Genomic DNA, 26,517 nt, shown 5'->3' on the forward strand with positions numbered 1-26,517 from the left:
AAAACTGCTGCTGACGCTGCTACTGTAATGGCCTAATTGGAGGGTTAGAGTAAAAACGACCTAAAATTCATATACAGACATATTATCATGGAGTAATATACACAGCCTCATCCATATAGATTATATGTTTTGACGGGCAAAGGTAAGAATGAATTATGCAAAAACAGTTGTCTTCAAACTTTGCATGATACAGAATAGACCTAAATTAAACAGCTGAGTTGTAGAAAAGTTGTCCTCTTTACTCTGGGTGTATGGCTCCAAATCTGTAAACCCTGCCAAAGATGTGGCAGCCCTGGCGTGGCAGATTATTACTATCCAAAAAAGCAACAGAATTTGAAACAGGTCAGATTTTTGTAGTCTTGTATTTATTCATGTGTTTGATTTTTGGAACTGTTTTAAGCCTCTGATTTAAGCCTAAATTACAGTATTGGATGCTGGGGGCTTCCTGCATGTTAGCTATGGACCTTCAGCAGTCAGTGTAACATTCAGCATAGAGATTCTTGTGCGGAGCTTACGCTGATGTTTTCTTTCTAGTTTGGTTTGTCCAAGATTTTAGAGTGTAATGTTTTAGTGTGTTTGTCACTATAAAATGTTTATAAAATCTGTTTTTCTTTTTCATTATTAACCTTAAATTAAGATAAATGTCAAATTACAAATATCAGCGTTCAGCCCTACGAGATACTCTGTCCCTAACAGAGATATGCCCTTATACCTGTGTGCACTTTAGATCTCATCATTAGCCTTTAATGCATGCTGCAGGCAGCTGTTGGACGCTGCTATGCATTTTGCACATTCAGGACAAAGTGAAGGTTGCACTGGTCTGTTCCATATCTATAGCAAATCACACTAAGTGCTTTGTCAGGATTCTCAGGAATCCCTTCCCAAGGGCTTATTGTTATCTGACAGCCCATTTATGAATTATATAATGAAAACGCCAGGCTGTTTGCTCTACCTGAATTTCTCCCTCATGGATTCTTTATGACCACATAGAATAATTAACTTGATACGTAATTCACTTGAGTATGGCATCCAGAATTGCAAAATCGGTGTTTTGTTAAAACAAACAATGATCTCTGTTTAAGCAGCCTACCCTTCTAAAAATACGCAAGCAGTGATTTATTTAAAACATGGTGTCAATGCTCTTTATGATGTGTAGATATAACATTCCATCATGAGTTGATTTAAATGAGTTAGAAGACTAGACTAGAGAAATAAAATATTGTTCACATCCACTTAACCCTCTTCTTACATCTAATATCATTTAATTTTCTCCTTAATGATAACCAATTGACTGTTACTCCACCTCTCTTCCCTGTTAGGCCCTCCCTCTCTCTGACTCTTTTTTCCCCTCTGTAACCATCCATTGAATCTCACATGTTGTGTGTGTGTTGTGATAACACTGGCTACACTATTGCACAGTAAATGGCCAGCAGCCACTCAAAAATATATTTTAATGTAGTCTGGCAGACTGATGAAGGCTTTTCATAAGAACAAGAGCATTATCAGAGATGCTAGCAGGATGACATTACTGTAGGAGGCAGCACACACTGACTGCTTGGAGACAGGCAGCAGTTGCTTAGCAAAGCGACGGAGAGAGTGTAGATTCAGGGAGCAGAAAGGGGAGGGAACTGTATGCGAGAAAAGCAGAGGAAATACTGAGCAGGGAGAAAAAGAGGGAACAGCATGAATGATGAGCTGAAACCAGTAGATAAAATCAGCTGACTGCCCTGTGTTTTGAACAGGTTGATGCTGAGGGAAAAGGAGAGAGGAAGAAAGAGTGGGAGGGGGAGCTGTACCATCACAGCTGAATGTATAATCAGCAGCTGCTGCTTCTGTCATGTGAGCAATAGCAGAGGGAGGGAGAGAGAGACATAGACTGGAGGCACCTTGTTCAGTTAGCGTAATATTCTGGCTGAAGATGGATAGAACCATGGAGATATAACAGCAGCAAGAGAAGCAAGCTTCTGCTCCTGCCACCTCGCCCAGGACAGACTGGCACAGGCAGGTCGTAACGTGGCAACCCCTGCTACATCTATCCTTCTTCATCTCTCTGTACTGCTGCTGCACCTCTAGTATATTTTTAGCATGTCAAGCCCAGGCATTGCTGTGGCTGTTAAATGTTCTCCCCTCTCTGATTCTGTTCTGTTTTTTACAATGTGTGCATTTTGCTCTGCTGGCATCTTTTTCTCTTCCACCCTCTCTCCCTTGATTTCTTAACGCTCTTGTTTTCTCATGCTGTAACGGCAGCCTTTTTCTCGGGAAACTACTAATCTGGTAAGCAAACAGCAGACAGGGTAGCCACTTGAGGTTGACATGTTGTGCTTGCTGTCTCATTTTGCATATGTCATGCATGTCAGCATCGTCATTACAGGATGTGGTCTTCAGGTTTTACATTATTGCTATTTAGTTGCCTTGGATGACTGTTTAATGGTCAGCTCTGTGTTGGTGAATCGAATGTGTAGACTGTAGAAATGGCCGATGCACTGTGCCTGCAGTACCTGTTAGATTGTGCACTCGAGCTGGCATCCAGCTGGCATGTCAGTGAAGCCTCGCCCCTCCTTCATCCTCCATGCCATATGTCATTAGTGTGATAAAGGCCAGTGACCTCTGAACTCTCCCGTACACTCATGCTTACAAAGGGAGGAACAGAGTCTGGCACTGATTACAGGTGCACACACAGCTTTATGTAAGATTGTAATTCGACACCAGGTTGTAGCAGGATCAAAGTCCTCATACCTTTACACGGCTCTTGCTTGTTGTGTGTACAGTATGTTATGAATAAAGCAGATAAATCTTTTGAGCCTTACAGGCACATATATCGCGGATTGGAAGAAGCTCTTGCTTTAACTTTGTGTCTATCCAAAAGGATTTTACCCAAAGGGAAGTAATATAGGCTTCTGTTGGTAACAGTCTGTCAGTCTGAGGTGGGTAATTGGAAACACCGGTTACCTGTCCACATTACGTACATTTTATGTTTGTTTTTATGTTCTCAAGTTTGTTCAAATGTGTCGATTGTTAGATACTCAATTTCCTTTCTAACCTTTGTATTGATTGCTATACAGTCTTTGCTGAAACTGTCACAGCACAGACTAAATATGGAGTTTGGTACAAAAAAACAGCATTACACATTTATCTTATGGTGTTTGCAGTTGTAGTAGGTATTTATTACAGCTATACAGGAATGTTTTTTCCTTTATATCGAAAATCACAGTTGTTGGCTGGCAACAAATTATTGTTGTATGGAGAACACGGACAGCGATATTGGCGAAAGACTGCTGTACCATAAAAATCTTGTTTGAAGTGCCATCTTAAGTCTCTCATATAAATAAATATTTTTTTTACTTTGATTCATGTAGTGTACTATCATCTTCCATGGAACAGTGAGCATTACCATGAGAACTCTAAATAAGGAGCAGATGAAGACCACTGACACCCCTGAACTGCTAACGCCTCCACACACTCATACTGCAACATGCACTGCCCACACACATGCATGCAGTAATATCACGCTTGACTTCTCTGCAAGCATTTAGTGGCACAACGTTGAATTTTACACACACTTGGAAATGCAGTTTGTACTATATCTATTGTAACACTGCTTTGTTGCTCTGCCTCCAGGCCTACTCCCAGGATGCCTACCTCCGTGGCCATAGCAGCTACAGCGGAAATGCCTGTCACATTCCTGATCCACCCCCAGTATGCTACCCCAGAGTAGACTGTAAGCCTACGGGCATGGCCCAGGCGACGGACCCAGCGGGGCAGGTCTGCCGAGGGCCAACAGCACCTCCTGACCATGGATACCGCAAGGAGATCACTGTGCCCCCATCTCCTCCTCCTCCATCATATCCAAAAAGCCAGATGGCAGTGTGCATGCGCAATGACAGTGTGAGGACTGTGGTGGTTCCTCCTGAAGCTGCCCACATGGGGCGCATAGGTCCAGCTCACAGGATAGACTACATGGACCCTGTCTTTGTCAGGGGGAGGCCTGGGTCTTTAGCTCAATATCCTCACCCTCGAAAGGCTGATGTCTACCCCAGTGGTCCAGCAGTGGGTCCATGTGGAAGTCAGGCACCTCACTACCCAGCCAGCCATCAAAACATTGATTGGCGTACTTACCAGACATACAGGGAGTACATTGACAACAAAGGAATCCATTCCCATGGTAGTCGGACTATCCAGGAGAGGCTGGACAGTTTGCGAGCTGCCAGTCAGACCACCTTTGGCATTCATCCCATTCGCCGGGGAGACTGGGGCCCTAAGGGGATACGACGAAGGAGTACCTCCCATGAACGGTCATACCAAGGACCTCCACCCCACTTTCACGTTGCTCCACGCAGTGCCTCGCAAGACCGTATGAGCGGTGCAGAGAGGATGGGACATGCCACTAACTGGCCCCCTCGAAGCGTATCCCAAGATGGCCTAGTGCACAAAGCCCGGGCACACTCCATAGACTATGTTGACCCAGCAGACCTGGTTCGACTCAGTGAGAGTAGAGGAGGGTATGGAAGGGCAGACCAAGGTACAAGGCCCAGCAGACAGTCTATCCCCAGACATGCCATGCTCTACAGGCCTTCTGTGGGATACAGCGGTGGCATGAGGGGAGCACCAAACCCTTCTCTCTACTCTAAAGGACCAGACTCTCTTCAGACCCGCTCATCACCCATGCTCTCAGACAGACCTTCACATTTTGGAAAGAGCTCAAGTGCTGAACATTCTTTTGTCGACCAAAGAGTTTCAGTTAAAGGAAACCATTCAGGCCACACTACCCAACAAGTCAAGAGCAGGATGCGGGCTGAAACCATGCTGCATGTTGAAGCAGACAGAGACATAGCATTGGTAGGGCACAGGTCTTCTTCATGCTCCACCCCGAAACAGATGCCTCAGAGGCCTAGCATCCTCAAACCTCCCCACTCAGACTCCCAGAGTCAGGTCAATGGGCGAAGCCCAACAGAGTCTGGGGTGGTTCTAAGGGAGAAGCCCCCGTCTGGAAAGAATCCCAGCCCTCTGCGGCACCCTTCCTACATCCTGGCTGTAAACGACGATGGAGCAGATTCTACGGCAGATGTGGTGGCATGCTGGCTTCCCAATGATACACGTAGAGAGATACACATACGCCGCCTTGGGGAACAACGTCACACCTCCTGCTCCAGCAACCTGGATGAGTCTCTGGACTCCATTCCATTCATCGGTAAGAGAATAATCAGTTGTAAGCCTTGCTGGCCCACGTTGTCATGGCAACGGCAACAGGCAGTTGTAACATGAGGCAGACTGGCAGAGCTAATGCTGTAGCTAATTAAAGGGCTTCCACCATAGATGCTAATAGAAATCAGTTTAAAATAGATGGATGAAAACTGACTGTGCAGCCTGTAGACCACTATAGTTTTAGTTTCGTTGCTAATCTGATTCAGCGTGTCATTTGTGTGTGTATATAATGCTGGAGAGATGTTCACAAATAAATTAATCTTCCTGGGAAGATGTTATTAATCGGGTTTTGTGGCATTCAGAGAGGGTTTGTGGGATATTTGGCTTTACTGGAGCGGAGTGAAGGATGGCTTAAGCCTTTTGAAATATATTGAATTTCTCTTCTTAATACATTGTTTTCTTGTATGTTCTCTCCTCTGAATGGATTGCATTATGCTTCAGTAGTCCCATAATGCATTTTCTGTTGATTAAATAGTTGTCATCTCAGGAAAAAAAAACTGTCTCACCATGCAGTGTTAGCAGAGCAGTTCCAAAATATGAGAGGGTATCAGAATGTTTTGCTTTTAGCTGCTTTGCATCACGTTTTGGAAATGGCACCAAACACACTTCTAAATGTGGTCTGAATTTTACAGCCAAGATTTTCTGTGTATTCAGTCTTTTAGAGAGTCTTTTGTAATCAGTTCAGCAGTGAGAAAATATTCATAATTAATAAGAACTCTCTGTGTGTTTTAATGCCATGCCTTGATGAGAACATTGCTATAGTTACATTGCTGGAGGCTAGAGTGAGTATCAGATGTGGGACTTTTTAGATTTCTTATATGTTCTTTGAAATCCACTGTCAGAAAATGTATCAAATATTTTATGTTCAGAAATATTTCTTTATTTTCTCTCTCCCTCTCGCTCACTCTCTTTCTCTCTCTCTCTCTCTCTCTCTCTCTCTCTCTCTCTCTCTCTCTCTCTCTCTCTCTCTCTCTCTCTCTCTCTCTCTCTCTCTCTCTCCATCTGTCTCTCTTTGCATACATATTATGTATTTTTGGGTGTTGTGTCTCCACCAGTCTCCCTATGATACCACATGGAGAAATATGAAAAGCAAAGGCTATGTAAGAGTGGAAATCCTGTTATCCACAGTTAATTTTTGTTGTATTGTTTTAAATGTTTGTGTTACTTCAGTATAATTAGGTTGATTCCCTGAGAAATGGTCAGTCCCTGGTTGCTAAAAGAAACTTATAAACTGAAAGACCCAAGTCAGCCAATTATTGTGGTTCTAACTCAAGTAAACTTTCCCTGATACCTGATCTACTTTTGTTTTGGAAAGGACATAAAGGAAACATTTTGTACTTTGCAGGTAGACTGTATGGAGGAACTAGGTCACAGGCAGCCACAGTACTGGAAGGTTTTAGTTTGACCCATGGGAGAGAAGTTAGTTTCAAAGTTAAATTTGGGTCTTTTTGAAGCTGCTCAGTTGTGGTTCAGTGTAAGATAAATCTAACATATGTTGCAAAATGAATTTGACTTGAAAGTGGTTTCTCATTCACAAATCTCAAAGGTAGCACTTCAAAGGCCTGCTCACTTCTATTAATTTCAGGCCTTTAATAATCTATACTTGCCACTTTATTAGGTACACCAGCTAAAAGTAATGCAGTCTGTCTTTCAGATCCCAACAATTCTTAGATAATTTGCTTTCTAAAGGTATGGAATGAAATAAATAAGTGGCACCACTTCAAGGGTGAGGTTGAATCTTCAGATGGTTTGCCTGCAACTCAGACTTCACACCCAGTAAATGTGACAGGACACTAGGTATTGACAAATGAGAGATTTCATTGGCATATTTTTCAAAAAGCCCATGAAGATGGTACTCTTCAAAATTTAATGGGAGATCATACTTTGAATAATAAAGCAAGATGGGAAGCAGAGGGCAGTTTCACAGTTACGCAGAAAGAATGGCGCAAGAACTGCAGAAAGCAATGGCGAACAACAAACTCTCCCTCCTGGAGAGAATTTAGCTGGAAGAATGTGTGTGTATGTGAGCTCAAAAGAGTCTACAACTCTAATCAGTCTGTCTGCTGGAGTTCCCGTGGAGGTGCTGTGGCAAATCGCTTTCGCATTTTCTGAAATTGTCCCTCTGTGTGTCTGTTTTGGAGCGTCCACAGCGTCCTGGAGGCTGTTTTGAAGATGAAAATTAATTTGCTGTCTAATACAACACAACTACATATACTTCCATGAAGATTAAGTGGATTTACCTTTGCTGATGTTGTACTATAGTAAGATTTGTTTGTAAAAGTTTAATAATTATTATTAATTTATAAAAATGGGAGTAAGTTGAAGGAACACCTTAAGTTCAGCGCCAGTGTGTCTTCTTTATAAGCTGAAGCATGTCAGTGTTTATGTTGTCACTGATTTGCTATGCATTTTGAAGTTGTGCTTATTGCACTTTTCCTCACTCTCGGTCATGTGACCTTCTAAACACAGTGCTGAATTTATGTTCTAAGTTTATGGTCTTGAGTTTAGAGAATGTGGGAGTTTCAAGTTGGATGTACAATATAACCTCCGTCAGTGAGGCCACCACGCTTGTGGTTTATGATGAACAGTGTGTCTGCTGTTCATTTAGTGGTCTGTGTAGTGTTGGTCGTTGAGATAGCTGGGCAGTCCAGGTGCAGACAAAGCAGGCAGTGACAGTGATGATGCCGCAACACCACCATTCTGGGACTGCTGCCCCGGCTCAGGAAAACAGTGCCCTGATTGAGCTGGGCTTCTATCAATGACCTGTTTGAAAGCAGTAATGGTCCAGGCCTTAGTCGCGCCATGTGGTCCTGCAACCCAAAATATCAATTTATTTATCTAATCTACAGACTTCGTTTTTCTTGCATTTTAGTTAGATGGCAGTGGGTGGTGGAATAAATGTTTATATCCATACAGTCTCATTTTAGATTCACTTTGGGAAACCTTGTTACTGTGTGAGTTTTTTGGAGGAATATCAAATGTTGTACTATCTATTTACAATCATAATAATCATATCTGAGGTAGTTGTACATAAAACAAGAAAGTGAACATGTTTCGACTTCTTCATGATGTTCATGATATTGCTTATGAACAGTTTGGGCCCAGGGCAGAACCCCTCAGGTGTTGCTCTACCAAGCTGCCTGTTGTAAGGCCTTTCAGAAGCGTTTCAAACAAGCAGCTGAAGGCTTTGATGTATGAAGACTACAGCAGAAGAAATTTGTCGTCTTAGATTTTGGAGAGAGTAGATAAAAATGGAAGTCTTTAAAGTGGTTACTACCAAATAATATTTATCGATGATGGGCAGAACCTTAGTTAGGTGACCCAACAGGCCTTTTAGGGAGTTGGTGACATCCTTTTCCTTTGCCCCGTTTCAAAGTTGGGTACAGGCTGGAACTAGGACATTTGCTTTTAAATTTAGCTCCAAAAGCCCCTCGGCTGCAGAGAGCAGCTTTGTACTCTGAGCTGTTTCAGGCTTGAAGTGCCAGGAGTGGGCGGTACTCAAGAGTGAAGAACTTCCTTCTCTCTCAAAAAATCATGTCAGAAGATGATCTGTTCCCACTCTCAGCTGTGTTGTGGCATGTTAGCCTTGGGAGTCATTGAAAGACTGTTTTTAATTTTTCCCACTGATGATAGATGATTGAGTAGTTTTTGATATAAAGATGTTCTAATACAGCAGGTCCTCACACTGATGTGGAAATATAGCATTGCTTAGACAAAACAGCATATCCATGTCACAAATGTAATGTAGCTTTATCTTTTACACAACCTGCATATCACCTCTGTGCTTAGACTGATTGTTTTATTGTCATTAGATGAGCCAGTCAGTCCCAGTGTCGACCGGGAGGCTGCCCTTATTCCACCCTCGGCTGTGATATCCGTTGCACCATCCATAACTACAGGTCCCTCCAGTCCAGGCTCACCATGCCCTACCATCCGCCGTCAGCTATCACATGACCAAGGTAAACAGTGTTGCGTTGGAAGGGTGAGGGAAATGTGAGTCAAGGCTTGGCTCAGAGAGAACACAGTACAAATCACTGAAATTTATGGTTGTTTAATATTTTCTATGAAGATTTTCTATTTAAATTCTAGCCTTAGCCTTTGAAATGCACTCTAAATACAGATGACTTCTCTTAACACATATTATTGTTGAAATATTCTGTTTTCACTGGTTTTCTTCAACTTTTCCTTAGACTACAGCTAAAGCCTGAAGCTACCTCTGGGAGCTTAATGTGACTGTAATTTATACTCATCACTTGGCTTATAAATTAACATTAACAATATTAATAACATTTTTTCCTATTTCTTATTCTTTTATAGAGTCCTTGCGAAGTGCTTTGCTGGAGTCTGAATCAGCCAGCAAAACAGAGCGGTCCAAATCCTATGATGAGGGTCTGGACAATTACCAGGAGGACGGCAGAGGAGGGTGAGTGTATACCAGTGCTGGGTCATTGCTCTCTCTTTTTTTTTTTTTTTTTTTTTCCAAAAGAGTTTTATTGGCATTTTCTTTTATATAACATACATGCAGCCAGTCATATGTAGTTTTCCGTCAATGTAAAAAAAAAAAACAGTATTCATTGCTGCTAAAGAAAAAACAAAACACAAGAAACACGACAACAATGAAGCAGTAACGACAATAATGCTCCTCTCATACAACAATTGCTTCATTAGACATACATATAATTGCCTCTATAATGTAATTTGCAAAACATTTGAAATGTTTAATTATTATTGAAATATTAAGGAACTGTCCCGTCCACTATCCTTAGCCATCTACCTGATCCCCAGTCAAATCAAAATCCTTCACAAAAATTATAAAGGCCCTCCATATTTTTTCAAACATTTGCTGCTTAGCCTTCAATATATATGTTATTCTTTCTAAAGGAAGACTTGTTAACATTTGTTTAATCCACTGTGCAGTATTTGGGGCTTGATTACTCTTCCATAACAGTGCGATACTTCTTTTAGCAAACACAAAACCAAGGTCCATGAATGTTCTCTCACTTTTCGTGTAGTTATGTTTCTCTGGGTACACACCCAACAGAAAGAGCTTAGGATCTAATGCAATTTGCTTTAACAGGATCTTCTCAATAATTTTTCGTACTTCTTCCCAGAACATTTCAATTTTCCTACATTGCCAAATACAGTGAAACAGTGTGCCTCTGTCTTCCATACATTTTGTACATATGTCTGGTACATTACTATTATATCGATTTAGGTCCACTGGGGTTATATACATTCGCATTATCCATTTAAACTGCAATAATTTTAGACGTGTACTTATGGAACATGTATGAGCCTTACTGCATGCTGCCCTCCACTCTTCGTCTGAAATTTCAATTTGTAAATTTTCTTTCCATGCATTAACCTTATATACTGTGCATTCTACTGAGTGAGATATTAATAGCTTATAGATCTCTGAAATGAGACCCTTCTGTATCTTGTCCTTCATCATAATTTTTTCTAGAGATGAGAGTGGAGGTTTGTTGAGGTTATTTTGGGTTACTCTAACAAAGTTTCTTAACTGAAGATATTTGAAGAAATGATTTCCATTGCTCTCTCTTAAAAAAAAAAAAAAAAAAAAAAAAATCTTTTATCATTTTAATAGAGTTACAGATCTGCCTGGCTTTGTCTCTGACCTCAGATTGGCTTTTGTTGTTCTTCCTCATCTTTAGGAGATCTTCCAGTAAGCATATGCCCAGTCTCAAGAGCCTGAGAAAGGTGAGAATCTACAGGACTGTTCACAACATGCCACCCTTTCTTAAATATAGAAGTCTGAAAATAGCCAATTGTAAATTTAAATATTTAGCCATATTTCAAGAACAATCTAAATTTTCTCAAACTTTGACAGTCTTCTCCCAATTTACTGTCACTGGCTTCCTTTGGGAAGTGTTTTGAGACACAGGTGTTGTAGATATTGGGATTTCCTGGTGACCATGTAACCTTGACATCCCCAGTCGGGTTCCACCTGGAGATATTTGTTGCATTTCTCTGTCTCTCACTCCCCCACTTTTCATGTCACAGTCTACTGTCAGCTGTTAATGCCAAAGAAATTGTCATGCATTCACACCTGCAGGCTCTGGACGGACATAAATCGTCTGGGGATTCTGGATCTCGAAGGGATTCCTCTTCAGATATCTTTGCTGATTCTTCCAAAGAAGGGTTTCTTAACTTTAGGCAGCTTACTACAGATAAAAATAAGGTATGCATCTGCACACCCATGTCTTCATTGAACAGCCACTAATCACTAATGTTTCGACGTGTAAGTTTGTCTCTTCCTCTGTCTCTTCTGTCTCTGTAGCGTGTTAGTGGAGGAATGAGATCATGGAAGCAGATGTATGCTGTTTTACAAGGTCACACCCTGACCCTCTACAAAGACAGGAAGGATGCACTGTCTCATGCGTCAACACAATCTGACGAGGAACCACTACGAATCAGCATCAAGGCCTGTCTGATTGACATCTCCTATAGCGAGACACGACGCAAGAATGTGCTGCGACTAACCACCTCAGACTGCGAGTATTTGTTCCAGGCAGAAGGGAGGGACGACATGCTCTCCTGGATCAAATTCATTCAGGAAAACAGTAACCCAGACGAAGAGGTGTGTTCTAGTAAGACTCGTGTGCTTAACTGTGCAGCCAGGTCAAGATTACTTCACATCCCTTCCAACTCAGATGATAAAGGTCTGCAGAAATTTACAATCTCACAAAGACAGCTGCTCCTGGAGCTGTCGTCATCATTCCATCCAGTAAAATGCCCTCAGGGCAGAGCTTAGCACTTGTCAATTTTTTTTTCCAGTTACAGGAAAAACAAACAAGTTTAAACCAGACTTCACAATAGTTTTAAAAGAAAAAAACAGGCACACCTATCCGGTTAACAGCAAAGGGAAGCAAAGTCTGTTTTTGAATTAAATACAATGAATAAGGGGATTACAGCCTTTATTTATAAAATTCCAAACAATAACTAATACAGGGTGTTAATGGAAACTCGTTCTACTCGGGCAGAACAAAAGAAAAATAGAAAGGTGGCACTTCTTGGGGTGTGAGGGGAAAACTCCATTTTAGACCAAGAGCCAATCAGTAAACTCCCTTTCAGCAAGACCTCGTTAACTGATATCTTCTGGCAATAATTCACTCTGGTATCTGAGATGGAGTTCTGGCAGCACATGATTAGGCAAGATTGGAAATGTTTGGGAAGAAGTAGGAGAACTGTAGTGTACATAGTAAGACACAGGACACTTGTTGTCGTAGAGCTGCTCTATCGTGTTGTCAGTAATGTGAATACATTAAAATCCAATCAGGTTGTGGCATATTTAAATAAAAAGCTCCTTATATGATCTATTTATCCGAATCATGTTTTTTACTTAAGGAAGAATTTTATCCATTTCTGTGATGGTTATTTTCTTTATGCTTTTGAATTTCATATTAAGTTATCAACAACATAATTGTTGGTCTGCCTGCAGTCCACTTTTTTTTTTTTTTTTTATCTTTGGGCTTGGTCCCAGACTGTTAGTCAGCAAGTCTGTCAAATAAGCGACTACTTCCTGATAGCCACGTAGTATAACATTTTAGATTTGCAGTTGTTATTATTGAAATGTTTAAGGATTAATAATTATGTATCGCTAACTTCAAGGCTGTCAAAAAAGATTTTGTTAGATTTACAAGGAAGATCAAGTAATAATTGTTCAGTCATGTAAGAAAAAAATTTATTGCATTTAATTTGAAGAGACACAGTTTTAACTTTATTTAATGTCTTAGACTTTCCTAACTAATTTCTCTGTCATTACAGAATGCTGCTGTAACAAGCCAGGACTTGATCAGTCGAAAGATCAAAGAATACAACATGATGAGGTATGAAACTACACATGACTCATCCACAGTACTCAACCACATATCTACCTAGTTTGATTATATGCCAACCTCATGTTGATATTTGTGTGTGTATTTTTTGCCTTTTGTGTGGATCAGTGCTCCCAGCAGCAGGTCTGAACCTTCCCCCAAAACCTCCCGCCAGTCCCTTAGCATCAAACAAGCCTTCCTGGGAGGTAAAACAGACGGCAAGTTCCACAGCCCCCATTCACCTAAAACAGGAGAGGAGCGGAGGGCGCTGAAAGGTAGACACCAGCTCCTTTTACTGTTCTTAGAAGGCATTTCTAATCCCATCTGGCTAATTTATAGATGTATATGTGTGTACCTTCTCAGATGACTCCAGTCCACCAAGGGACAGAGCTGCTTGGAAAATTGGTATCGCAGGGATCATGAGGAAGCCCTTTGAAAAAAAGACTCCAGCTGGGGTCACGTTTGGGGTACGGCTTGATGACTGTCCACCTGCACAGTCTAACAGGGTGAGTCTTCATCTCTGTTCATGTATTTCAGAGAAAGTGCTGGGTGGTTTAGCATCCAGATGAGTAGCTGTGAGTAGCAGGTTGCTACCAAACGCATGAAATATTGATTTTTGCATCAACTTGTCAGCCACAGTGGCTGGTAATTCATTCTAGGATAGCTCACTTTGACTGTAGGAGACAGTGATGTGTATGACACAAAACTGCATGCACTTCACTTTTCTGTTTATTCACACAGTATGTAGGTTTCTGTTAAAATTTCAAATTTGACATAGTTAATGATTTGCGATTTCTAATTTCTTGCTGCTGTGTGCTGTGCAGTTTGTTCCTCTGATCGTGGAGGTGTGCTGTAAGGTGGTGGAGGAGCGAGGTCTGGAGTACACGGGAATCTACAGGGTCCCTGGGAACAACGCTGCCATCTCCAGCATGCAGGAGGAGCTCAACAGCAAAGGCATGACTGACATCGACATCCAGGAAGACGTGAGTGACTGACAGTTAGGTTGCACAGTACAGTGCAACGCTTTACTGACTGACTGACAGCTTGCTTTAGCAGTGATTGATTTGTACCGTAAGAACTGCTTTAACATAATCCTGTCTCGACCTCTTACTTCATTGCAGAAATGGCGGGACCTTAATGTCATCAGTAGTTTGCTAAAGTCGTTCTTCCGAAAACTTCCAGAACCTCTGTTTACAAACGGTAGGATTTTTAAATTTTGCTGTAAATTAATAAAAAAAAAAAAAAAAAAAATCCCAAACAAGGACCACAGCATCCCTGGATAGGTGTCATTATTTAAAAGAAGACTCTGTTCTCTTCAACAGAAAAGTATGCTGATTTTATTGAAGCCAACAGAACAGAAGACTCAGTGGAGAGATTAAAGGAGCTCAAGAGGCTGGTGAGTAAAAATCTGAGCAGCATTAATTTGAATAGCATTACAGTTAGAGATACCATTAATTGTTATTGTCAATTCTTGCAGATCCATGAATTGCCTGAGCACCACTATGAAACTCTGAAATTCCTCTGTGCTCACCTCAAGAGGGTTTCTGACAACTGTGAAAAGAACAAGGTATTGGTAGTCAACAGGATGTCTCCGTGATAACGTCGTCACGCAACACTCTCCACTCCCGTGTAAATCCAGAATCCCTTTGAGGATTATTTGTATCTGATTTGTTTTAATCTGTTTTAGATGGAGCCTCGTAACCTGGCAATAGTGTTTGGCCCTACGCTGGTCAGAACCTCTGAGGACAACATGACCAACATGGTGAATCACATGCCGGACCAGTGCAAGATAGTTGAGAATCTTATCCAGCAATACGACTGGTTCTTCACTGACGACGGTGATGAGGACCCTGTTGTATGTGGCAGTTCATTTTCTTCTGTTTATCATGTTTATCATAGATACCTAATGTTTGGCTGATTATTTTAGACAAATGGGTATTTAAAGCTGCACTAATCAACCTTTTTGTATGAACAAGGATTCAAATGACTACATGTGAAAGGGGTTGCTCACACTTATTAACTAACAGAACTATCACCAGCTCTGCAGTGTCCATCGTTCAGCTCATCGTTTACAAAGCTCTGATAAAACCAATATGCATCAGATGGCAGACAGGCACATTTAACAACTAAACAGCCAGAAATTTCCCTCACAACAGAACATAACAGAACAGAACTTTTTCCCCATCTATGTATTGTGTTCAGTCATTTAGATGTGTTACATAGATATGTTCCTTGTCATTACTTATGCTGCTACTAATGTCAGTGGGTGTGTGAGTATTTATGATTTATGACTGTAAGAATGTTTCTGTAATTGCACTGACCTCACCAAACAAATCCCTAACGACTTAGTCGTTTGGCAATAAAGTATTGAATCTTAAATCTTGAATCTTGAATTTATCCTCTTTCTCTCTGTTATTCCCTCCATGTGTGGCTCCAGACCACCGCTGAGCAGGAAAGCACAGTGCAGTCTCAGCCTGTGCCCAATATCGACCACCTGCTCTCCAATATCGGACGGACCGCACCATCACCAGGCGAAGTCTCAGGTAACGCACTGGGATTTTTCCCTCAGGACTCAATGCTCCACCATCACCACAGCAAATCTTTTAGCATGACAGCAATACTGTATTTCATTATTATTATTATTGTTGCAATAGATTAAAGTGAAAGCGATGTGTTGTATAGACTTAATTACTTGTAAGATTAAATGTTAGCTGTGTCTCAGTCTTTTATGCTAAGATGAGGAGCATCATGCCTGTTTTCCTTAATTTTGAATGCTTTGAGCAAAAACAAGTCCACCAAATTTTGTGTTTCTGTTAAAGCAAGCTTTTTCAGTAATTTTTCAATCAAAACAATTTTTAACCATTGGAAAATTGTTGAAAAATACCTTGCAGTTTGTTGAGCCTCTTTTTTTAAATTAATTTATCTATTTTTTGGATAAAAGTCTGCTTTGTTTTCATGTTGACGTTTTTTTGCCCAAATATATTAAATTGTCCTCAAGTTTTATTTCTGTTCATTTCTTTGCTTTACTCTTTATTTTCTCTTGCTCAAGTCATTTTTTCTCCCTGTGCTTTACCTGTGTTGAGACGACGACTCCTTTTCTTTCAGTTCTTTTTCTTCCCCTCCTCCTCGTCTCTCACATAATCCCGGCATGTTCTTTCCCAAAGAAAATCTAACAAACAAAAAGAAACAATGGAAGTTTTAACCCTTCTGACCTCTGCCCTTCTGTGTGTAGTGTGTTGTTTTTCTCCCTTATCCCTGTCCAGCACTCACACATTACCCAATCTTGACACAGGCCAAGTGGGCGGCGTCTATCACTCGATGATGTCACTGATGGACTCTGTTTTGTCAGTGATGGACAGCTGGGACTGTAGGAAGAAGGACGAGTGTTGTGCCCAGTGTAGCTGCCTAGTCTGCAGAAACCCGCAGCTCTTTTAAATTTGAGCGAAAGGAGGAAAAAAGATAAAAAGAAAGAAAGAGAAGTCGATGTTTGTCATTTTTCCTGTGGTGTGCACGTCTCATATTTAAACCAATACCCTAAATTGAGGGGATACAGAGCGATGCTGCTGTACTTTCTCTGAAAGCCCTTCTGCTGTCTCTTGTTGTCTCTTAAGCTGATCGCAAGGACAAGTAGCATGGTACGGTCAACCTCAGGTTCTCTCCCGGTCATGTGGCATAATGTGTCATGATGTCTGAGGGTGGGGTCGTAGTGGTGGGACTGAGCTGGATGTTCCCCAGCACACATGCGTTTACACAACGACAAAACCACACATACAACCACGTCCCAGACCTGATAAGTATGTAGTGACTGATGCAGAGGCACACATAGCCGTGGGTGGGGCTCCAAGCAGGTAGCTTTACTAGTAGGTAGCTGTATTAGTATTTGCCGCGGCAGGTAGTTTTTTTTTTTATTTCAAGTGCCTCCTCTTGTGTCTTTTTGTTTGATTTGTTGTCTGTGGTGTCTTTATTTCAAAATCTTTGTCTTCATTCAACATTAAAAACATTACACTGTCAACTAGAGACAAACACTGCCACATACCTCCTCATCTCCTACTGTTACATAATGTATAACACCCACATCAATCACTAACATGTCCCTCACAGCGTCCCTCCCCAGCCCAGAGCTATTCACTGATACACACATTTTGAATCTAAATTAGATGATCAATAGCCCATTTCTACTACAGGAACTCTCTCAGGAGCCCAGGAACCATTCTAGGAACTTAAGCATTTTACCTGCTATTTGACCAGAGGAGCCATTAACTGAATTTTGTTTCTCTTTGCCAAAAAATAAATAAATAAAATAGACATGTCACGTTTTAAAGTACAAATATATAACCATAAAGCAGATCATCTACTTTCAAAACAGGTGGTCTGGAGTTTTCCTTTTTTTTTTTTAATATCTCTCCAGGTCTCCTCGTCCGTGCATTACAACCATTTAAATATCAGAGCCACAGTAAATACAAAGAACTACACAGTGACTCAGTGTTGTTTTCTCATGTGTGAAATTTGTTCCTCAAACACTGCTGTCATATTGTAATACATCATCTGTCTGATTTCCCTAATCTTCACAGTTCTTCAGATGCTGTGCAAAAGCAAACACAAGTTCTCAAAGGTTGATTTTGCACTGAATTTGGTTCCTGTGGCTCCATAGTTCTTGGAACTATTTAGTCGAAAAAGGGCTATTAGTCTGCTTATTTTTATTAACTGTGGTGTGTGTGTTTTCTTCTTTTGAAGAGTGAGAAAAGGAAGTTTTGCAAACTTTTTGTTTTGCCTTTTATGTTGCTGAGAATGACCGGCTACATGTGAAAGGGCACCACAGCAGTTTTATCTAGCTTGGAGTAAGAGCCATCTGTCTGTTATACTAAGGCTTGCCTGCGCCAGGTGTATCTACCACAGCACACTCACTGATCTGTTCAGCTCAGGCCCCTCTCAGTCAGTCATCACTCCCTCTCCTCTGTGACGTCTTTGAGTTGGGAAAGAATGCCCACAGCTGGTTGGTGGCTACATGTGATGCTCTGTGACTGGCGTGTTTGTCCGTGATGTGCCGTCGTCCCATCGATACATGAGCATGAGCTGCTTTTTGTGTCTTGGTTTACTGCCGGGTTTTCACTCTCCTCTCATCCTTCATCTCAGGCATCTTCTGCTGCTTTGTTCACTTTTCCATATACTTCTTAGTGTGGTTACTCGTCCTCTTCTCTCTCTCTCTGAGCTGAAAAGGTGTCATCTGCTTTCATCAAGCTGCTCTCATTATACTCATCATGTCTGTCAGTTTCACTCTGAACAAACTTTTAATCTGCCTCTTCTCTTTCTTTAGCAAGTCACAGAGCTGACAGACTTTTACTAATGACTCTCTTCTCTTTAATGCAGATTCAGCATGTAGTGACTCCTCCAAATCAAAGGTAATGTCCTCTTGTTTCATGTAGCTCCGTTGCTTGTCTTTGCTGTTTTCATATTCCTCTGTCTTCCACTGATGAGTCTTCTAAAGCTGTTTTGCGTCTGTCTCAGCAGGGCTTGTGGGGGTCAGGGAAGGATCAGTGTAGCAAAGAGATGCTGCGCTCCTCCTTCTTTGCCAGCCGTAAACGCAAGAAGCCCAAGGACAAAGCTCATCCCAGCAGTTCAGACGACGACCTGGACGCTGTGTTCCCCAAGAAGGAGCTCCCAGAGGAGAGCCAGCAGCAGCCTCTGTGGTCCCCAGACAGCCGGACCGAGGAGGATGGGGAGGCGGATGAAACCAGTGAGAAAGAGAAGCACAGAAACAGCTCAGAGGAGCAGCTGGACAAAACCAACAGGAAAGAGTCTCTCTCCAGCAGCCTGATGTCGCAGCCCTCTCCCTCCCTGCCTCCAGAACACATTTCCTCCACCCTTCAAACTGGCTCCCCCTACACTTCGCCCTCACATTCCCCAAACCTCAGCTACCGCATGCCGATGGCTCACCAGTCCTCTCTGTCAGACCCGCCCTCCAACTACGACGACACAGTGTCCGACCTTGGTACGATGAACAGCACTAGCTCTCAGGCTTCAATGCCCAGAGTGAGGCGTGGCAGAATGGCGGCTGTGGGGCCAGAAGCAGGCCCCAACGGGCTGGGAGCAGAGGTTTGCTCAATCACCTCCGACTACTCCACCACCTCCTCCATGACATTCCTGACCGGAGCTGAGCTCAGCACCCTCAGTCCTGAAGTGCAGTCTGTGGCCGAAAGCCGGGGTGGAGATGATGCAGACGACGAGAGGAGTGAGCTCATCAGCGAGGGAAGGCCGATGGAGACCGACAGCGAGAGCGACCTGTCTGTGTTTACTGTCGGGAAAGCTGATCAGAGAGAACTGCAAGAAGCGCCACGACCTCTCCCCTCCCACAGGCTCATCGAATGTGATACGCTCTCCAGAAAGAAAGCTGCCCAACAGAAAACCGACAGCGAGTCCTCGCTGGACGGAGCTCGGAGCGACAAAGATTCCAACAGACTGTCGCGTGTTGTAGGGTCAGTTAAAGGCCGTTCAACTGGCAGCCTCGGCTCCTCGTCTCGTGGCGAGCTGGATAAGGCAGAGCCTGCATGGAAGCTGAAGATCACTGACCGGCTGAAGGTGCGTCTGCGAATGTCTGTGGATGACATGTTTGGTGTGGGCAGCCAAAGGAGCCGGTCCCCGGAGGGCCGCAGTAAGAAGAAGAACATCAGACGCAGACATACCATGGGCGGTCAGAGGGACTTCGCAGAGCTGTCTGTTTTGGGAGACTGGCCGCAGCAGATTGGCATTTGTTCGGGGTCCCGGTCGGAGCTGTCAGCGGTGGACCGGCTGAAGCCCAAGTGCAGCTCTCAGGACTTCTCAATCGGGGACTGGATTGCCCGCGAGCGGCACCGCACCAGCAATCCTGAGGTCAGTCTGGACTTTCCCGAACAGCAGGGAGGGCTGTGCAGCCCAAACTCCCAAAATCTGGGAGCATCGTCCTCTTCTGAACTCCCACATCGTCCAGCTGAGGCGCTGAACGGGGACGTCCCCCAGAGTAAAAATCTGAGCCTTTCGGCCACCGCGCACCCACATAAACTCACCAGTTCCCAGGTGGTCCATTCACGATTCTATCAGTACTTGTGAGAAGTGTTGGACGTGTGTGTGACTGTGTGTGTTCTGTGTCTGTGAGATGTGTACTTACTTGGGAGTCTGTCAGTATAATGTCTGTTGTGTGACCAATGTTAGTGAATGAGCATGTTGTTTAAAAAAAAAAAAAAAAAAAAAGATTGTCCGGAGTGTGTGTCTGTAAGTGGTGTGTGTGTGCTTGTGAAAAGAGAATTACTGCACACAGGGATTGTTGATCTTGCTCATGTATAAGGCATGGAACAAAATGTGGTTTATACCTTTTTCATTTTTGTCTTTTTTTTTAATGATAAATGACTTTGGGATGGGTCAGCAGGAATACTTCCTCCCTCCTAATACAAATCCCTGTTATGCTGAAGATTTAGAGGACCTGTTGCTCACAAAACAATGAGCCCGTGAAGTATGTGCAAGGAAGTGTGAACACTTGGAGTTAAGATTGTTTTAAAGGTTTAGCTAAGTGGCTTTAAGGATGAACTGACTTCTAGGATGAATAGGAAGTAGTAAAAACAACAGATTTATAGTATTGCAGAGGAACTATTTTTGTGTAAAGAAAGTTACGATGTTCAAAGTCAGTGAGTCGCTCAGTAACCAAATGAAGAATGTACAGACATGCTTGCTGTAATACCGACTAAAAGCTTTAGATGCTTGTGATTTATTCTAAAGTGTACATATCCCTATTTTTCTGTGTACTTGAATTGTGTTTTTTGGTACAGCCTGTGTGTGGACTGCTTACAAGCTCTCTGCTGTTAAAGGGGCCTTTCCCAAGGTACAACGGTGACAAGAACACACTGGAGTTATGCAAACGGAAACAGAGTTATTGTTCATCCCAGGTATGTGGTTTTAAAGAGCAGTGAACAACGTCCCTCTGATGCAAATGTTATGCTGTGTTTTAGTGTTTGTTTTTCACACACCTGTCAGTGTCTGGCAGTAGATTGCAAAGAGGAAGAAAAAGAGAATGGGTAATCAAATCAGAAAAATCATGTTTCTTCACAATAGGAAGTGCCTCACAATGAAATGTTAAGGGTGCCATACTGTCTTTGTTGAGATACACGAAGATGTTACTGTGAATGACATTTTTATTGTCGACTCTCAGTCATTCTACAGGTTATGTAACAAAATGCCGAGCTTCCATTCTTTAGGCATTCCACTCCGGTCTTAACATGTTTTATACTTTTTTTTTTTTCCTCCTGTTTTTCATTTTTTGATTTTAACAGAACTTGAATTTTAAATATTCCTTGTAAAATAAGTAACTTAAATGTACATATAAATGCCATGTTTTAGCTGCTTTACTTTACATTTCCATCAGATTGCAGGATTAAGTACAGTATTGTGAGATGATGATGATGCTCATGAGGCCTGTGTGGGTGTTGTGGGCAGTTTGGTACTTCTCTGTGAGGAGAGGTCCCTGCAGGAGGAAACACTTCATTGAGCTGGATCATTTCCATCAATGCTGTGTTCCTCTGATTGCGAGAGGGGTGTGCACAGACTCCTGAAACACTGGAAATAAATTTTGTCAATGGCAAATTCTCATGTATGTTTTGGCTTCCTCAAGAAGCTTGGATCAAATGTCAAAGCACAAGATATCAGTCACATGCTTTGTTGGTTTACACACTGACGTACAGTGACAAAACTGACAAACAGTACATTTCAAAATGCTTTATATACAAGTTGCACATACAACATAAAGACTTAAACAATATAAGATTTATACACTTTGTACATCAGCTGACTAGAAACCACTGACAATACTAACAGAAGTGACATGGGGAGAGAGTCAAGCCATTTAACACACAAGTCAAAGAAATTCACAAAATTAAAAAAAAAAAAAAAAAAAAATCAGCATAGTTAACTCACCAGTTTGGAAGGTAAGTATCAAGAATTGTGTTCGCAAACTAAATTTTTTTTTTTACATTTTTTGTCAGTATAATCCATCTTTCAAGGAGACACAAAATTATTTTGTATTCAGTTCTTTCCCTGTTTGAAATGTTCCATTTGCTTTGCTTTTTTTGGTTCTTTTTTCAACTTTGCTGTCTAATAACCAGCTATCGTTTCAGGAAAACGTGTTCAAGTTATCGTCGTCAGCACAGTTCAGACAAGGCTCACCCATATTTACTCCTTTTCACCGTCATGTGGGTTTCTAACATGAACATTTCACCCACAGTAAGGCACAGTGACTAAAAGAAGGGTTCAATCCAGATATATGAGGAGGGAAAATATGATTTCATAACATTTTTGTATAGACATCGGTTTTTTTTCCTTTTTTTTTTTTTTTTTTTTTGAGTACAACACAAGTTAAACATTGTGCCATTGTTTTGTAAAGCAATTAAGGACTGATGCAGCCAGACATCCACTCATAGACACGGTACTATTGTAAGACACTGAACAGAGAAAGTCTGAGAAACAAGTAGCAGTAATCATACTCATGAACACATAATCAGTAAGTCGGTTGGCAAAGGCTGATCAGAAACTGGCAGCCTTTCAAAAGTTAAATCTCAACATAATGAACTGATCTTCACAGGAGGGGTTTATTTTGTGCTGAAAAGCGCTTGTTTTATGGACCCGGGCACATTTCTCAATGGATGTTATGTTGATCCTCTATTTGTCCACCAGAGGGAGTACTTGTCCATTTATTCCAATAGCAGAGAGAGAGAGGGATGACTGTTCACATCTGAGATTTATTCCATGTCTTTCTGACTGGTTTCCTGGTCAGCACGAGGTGGGGAGAGGGGATATAGGCCGGGGCCCTCTTTTGCACATGCAGGTGCTCAGCTTCAGAGTAGAGCTAATATCAGACTGGACAGCAGGTCTTGTGGGTTGTTGTGGGTTAGAAAGATCTGTTGCATATTGTGCTGTAGTAGCTGGTCGTGGGGGTTAGGGTGGTGGTGGTGGTGGTGGTGGTGGTGGTGGTGGAGGAGGAGGTGCTGCTTAACTGAGAAGGCTTAACTGTCGTCCTCGTCCTCCTCCTGCTGGTCGTCGGGCAGTACCTCCGGCACCCGGAAACACTCCTCGAAGAAATTGACCAGAGACTGGCTCAGGTGCTGCTGTGTCTCTTCACTGTGCAGGAAGTGTCCTTCATCTGGGTAGATCTGTAGGTAAATATAGAGCAGTGGATTTATATAATAGAGCTGCAATTAACAATTCTTTCGTTATCCATTCATGTTTTGTAGAATAGAAAATAGGGTAAAATTACCCATCACAATTTTCTGCACCCTTTCAAATTGCTTTATTTGTCATTAGTCCAAATGCCTGTGCGTTGGAATCTAATGTTTACCTTCTTATATTTTAGGCATGTTTGGAAGTGATCTCTACCCAGACACCATGAAGAGGAGGAATCTTTACAGCAACCAGAAACCGTTTGATTTTCCATCTACCAGTGATTTTGGAATCTGCAGCTCACCTGTAGAGTGTAGTTGGCCTTCACGCTGATTAAGTGGTTGATAAATTTAGCTGTGTGCTGGAAGTGAACCTTTTCTGTGAAGGTGAGATTAAAGAGACACATTAGACACCAAGTCAAACAGTCAGTGTTTCACTCTGCAGTACTGAGAAAAAAATATATCCGACACAGTCTGTTACCGTCTGCAGTTGGGTGAATTATCAAGTACTGTTTCTCCAGAAGATGACCCGCTCTGTGTGCTAAATTCGCCATCTGAAAGAAAGAGGAAGTGGAAAATCAACAACTCTGCTCCATGCCCATCCAATTCAGCAAAACATCCTGTTGCACGATTTGGATAAAGAGACAGAAGCACTGGAACTTTACCGTGTATACTCGGGAATCTGTCTTTAAGCCCAGGTATCGTTCTGAAAATGCAGATGCTGCAATTTGGAAAAGAAGAAGAACACAGGTTTAGAAAGACACTGTCCTCATATGTCTTCAAGAAATCTACAAAAGAAAGAAGAGTATCAAGAAAGCTATACCATATAACTCAAAATCTGTGATGGGTGAGACTGCTGTTCCACATTTAAGTTGGGTGAACTCTTCAGAGCTCAAAAGCATTGTGGCTAAATATCCTCCATAGGCCTGGACAAAGGTAGAGGGGACACAGAAACACCAAGAAATCTAATTAATTAACAGTTTTGAAAGAAAGGCAGTTGCTGTATCTCTGAAAGCAAACAGTCTTTGACCTTGTGTTCTCCTTACCTTTCCATAAACTCCCATTCGATTCTTATCAATGTAAAGCTCTTTGGATATGAACCTGAAGATGAAAGACACTTAGTAAAACTTAAAAAGGCCCTTTCTTACAGTCGTAACTCACAGTTCCAGTAGATGTCTGACCTGAGGGCCTCCAGCTGGTCCCTCTCCTCTAACTTTCCCAGCTTCCTCCTGACTTTGTGGAGGAGGTTGGTGCCCTGAAAGCCGCTGCCGTGGCCGTCAAAGCGGATCACGATGGTGCTGAAGCTACTGACCAGAACCGTGGCCCAGTCCACCTGGAACTGCTCCGTCACCATCTGCCCACCGGGCGTACCGTCTCTGTGGAAAATGTTGACAGGATGATGATAAAATTTAAGGAAAGGCTAATTTCTCACAGATTAATATTATTTGGATTATTTAAAAAAACATTTCAGCATGTTCAGTATTATAACTGGTCAGATGGAGGGTTTAACACCAAAATGAGAAAATTCGCAATTAGAAAAAAGCTCAACTAGAAAGAAACAGTATTTTTAAATGTAAAATAAATGCAAGATATTCTGGTTTATATTATTTTCTATGATTATTTTGTGGTGCATCATGATTCCATTAATTGAGTGACAGGAAATTAATTGGAAACTATTCCAGGGACTGATGCAGTACAAAAATTGGGGGCAGGAGTTTAGGAGCTGTGGGCATTTAGCAGGCAGGGTCAAACAAAACATACTATTGAGAGGCATTATGGAAAATGTAGCCTCTAGAATTTTTGGATTTTGACTTAAAGTCTGGGCAGCACGGTGGTGCAGTGGTTAGCGCTGTCACCTCACAGCAAGAGGGCCTCAGGTTTACACCCTGGGCTCTTCTGTGTGGAGTTTGCATGTTCTCCCTGTGCCTGCGTGGGTTCTCTCCGGGTACTCCGGCTTCCTCCCACAATCCCAAAAACATGCACATTAGGTTAATTGGCTACTAGGTGTGAGTGCATGCGTGTGTGGTTGTCTGTCTTTTATTTATATCTCAGTTTAAAAGGTCTGCGACTGACTGGCGACCAGTCCAGGGTGTACCCCGCCTCTCGCCCATAGCTAGCTGGGATAGGCTGCAGCTCCCCGCGACCCTGACAGAATAAGCGATATAGAAAATGGATGGATGGACTTAAAGTCAAGGTATGCCAACCTTTTTCTTCTGTTTTGTAATACAATTCTTGTGAGGGCCAAAAATTTTCATAAATGATATACGGAATTGCTGGGGTACTCCTTTAAAACGATGATGAAAGTAACCATTTCAATCATACATATTCATACGTACACTAGCAGCAGTAGGGGGTAATGGGCAGTTTCTACGAATCCAGCTGGCTTCAGAATCTGCATTGTCAATTCTACGACAGAAAGGACAGGGTTAATGGAAATATTATAATTCAGAGTGACTGAGATTTATTCCATGTATAGGAATAAATGTGTATTTGATAATTCAACACGGAGGTGGACACATACTATAATCGTCTATGGTGATGGTCTCGTACTCCACTTTGGGCATCTGCATGTTGTTGTACGTTTTGTTCACTATGTCATTTGTCTCCACGTCAAACACCTCTGCGGTGAAAAAGCAAACAAGCCCTTTGTTTAAATCTCTCAATGGCAAATCTGCATTTGCAGTGAATTCAGAACGGGTTATTGTACGTGGTGACGACACTCACTCTGTTTGTCCTCGGTGCGATAGACAGCCACACTCGGTATATCTGGGCCTATAAAGAACAATTCAGGCAAAGACAGCCAGTTAACAAGTATGTAATAATAGAAGTTAATTTGATAGGAAAGATAAAATATCATGTAAGGAGACACTGACAAAAGGCTCAAATGCCTCAAACAAACTAGTAATCAAGACTCTGAAAGACAACACTTCTCTGCAAAAGAATCATGCCTCTGAGACTTCAGAAACAGGCCTCTCAGCCAGCTCTGCAGTTACTAATCTACTTGTGTCCCATGAGGAAGTAGCTTATTATTTCACAATGGAGCTACTCTCCAAAGATCCAATTAATGAAGAAAGCCACTGGCACTTCTCCTCTCTGGAGTGAGCCCCCTAAACAAATCAGCTTCCATGGAAACTGTGTTGTTGTGCTCCAGTATTGAAGCCACAGGGGCCAATAAAAAAACAAAAAAAACAATGACAGAGTGTCTCTGAGGAAAACAAGGAAAAGATGTAGTAAACAACAACACAATGCTTGGTCTTCTCTCCATTTATCAAATACTAAAAGCAGAAAGCCACACTCCCCCCTGC

General features: G+C 42.1%; 2 protein-coding genes across 6 annotated transcripts in view; one reads left to right on the forward strand and one right to left on the reverse strand.

Moving 5' to 3' along the window:
* Positions 1–20,298, forward strand: part of arhgap21b (Rho GTPase activating protein 21b) — a 42,265-nt gene extending 21,967 nt beyond the window's left edge. Inside the window, exons 8-24 of one of the 2 annotated variants that reach the window (XM_041054758.1) lie at positions 3,619–5,188; positions 9,015–9,161; positions 9,520–9,625; positions 10,875–10,920; positions 11,276–11,401; positions 11,501–11,800; positions 12,988–13,049; positions 13,167–13,312; positions 13,401–13,543; positions 13,862–14,020; positions 14,159–14,237; positions 14,360–14,433; positions 14,515–14,604; positions 14,725–14,892; positions 15,475–15,580; positions 18,405–18,436; positions 18,543–20,298. In XM_041054758.1, the coding sequence (XP_040910692.1) occupies positions 3,619–5,188; positions 9,015–9,161; positions 9,520–9,625; positions 10,875–10,920; positions 11,276–11,401; positions 11,501–11,800; positions 12,988–13,049; positions 13,167–13,312; positions 13,401–13,543; positions 13,862–14,020; positions 14,159–14,237; positions 14,360–14,433; positions 14,515–14,604; positions 14,725–14,892; positions 15,475–15,580; positions 18,405–18,436; positions 18,543–20,120 (4,932 nt within the window). In that variant the 3' untranslated portion in view covers positions 20,121–20,298. The remainder of the gene's footprint in view (positions 1–3,618; positions 5,189–9,014; positions 9,162–9,519; positions 9,626–10,874; positions 10,921–11,275; positions 11,402–11,500; positions 11,801–12,987; positions 13,050–13,166; positions 13,313–13,400; positions 13,544–13,861; positions 14,021–14,158; positions 14,238–14,359; positions 14,434–14,514; positions 14,605–14,724; positions 14,893–15,474; positions 15,581–18,404; positions 18,437–18,542) is intronic. The other variant, XM_041054759.1, reaches the window with a different exon arrangement.
* Positions 20,299–21,995: 1,697 nt separating this feature from the next.
* Positions 21,996–26,517, reverse strand: part of LOC121192850 (dipeptidyl aminopeptidase-like protein 6) — a 67,236-nt gene continuing 62,714 nt past the window's right edge. For all 4 annotated transcript variants that reach the window (XM_041054775.1, XM_041054776.1, XM_041054774.1 and 1 more), the window contains 10 exons: positions 25,937–25,984; positions 25,734–25,832; positions 25,549–25,618; positions 24,394–24,588; positions 24,259–24,313; positions 24,036–24,138; positions 23,878–23,933; positions 23,694–23,766; positions 23,518–23,591; positions 21,996–23,206 (listed from right to left, as the gene is read on the reverse strand). In XM_041054775.1, the coding sequence (XP_040910709.1) occupies positions 23,060–23,206; positions 23,518–23,591; positions 23,694–23,766; positions 23,878–23,933; positions 24,036–24,138; positions 24,259–24,313; positions 24,394–24,588; positions 25,549–25,618; positions 25,734–25,832; positions 25,937–25,984 (920 nt within the window). In that variant the 3' untranslated portion in view covers positions 21,996–23,059. The remainder of the gene's footprint in view (positions 23,207–23,517; positions 23,592–23,693; positions 23,767–23,877; positions 23,934–24,035; positions 24,139–24,258; positions 24,314–24,393; positions 24,589–25,548; positions 25,619–25,733; positions 25,833–25,936; positions 25,985–26,517) is intronic.

The sequence above is a fragment of the Toxotes jaculatrix genome, chromosome 14 (assembly GCF_017976425.1).
Source record: "Toxotes jaculatrix isolate fToxJac2 chromosome 14, fToxJac2.pri, whole genome shotgun sequence".
NCBI classification, from domain to species: domain Eukaryota; kingdom Metazoa; phylum Chordata; class Actinopteri; family Toxotidae; genus Toxotes; species Toxotes jaculatrix.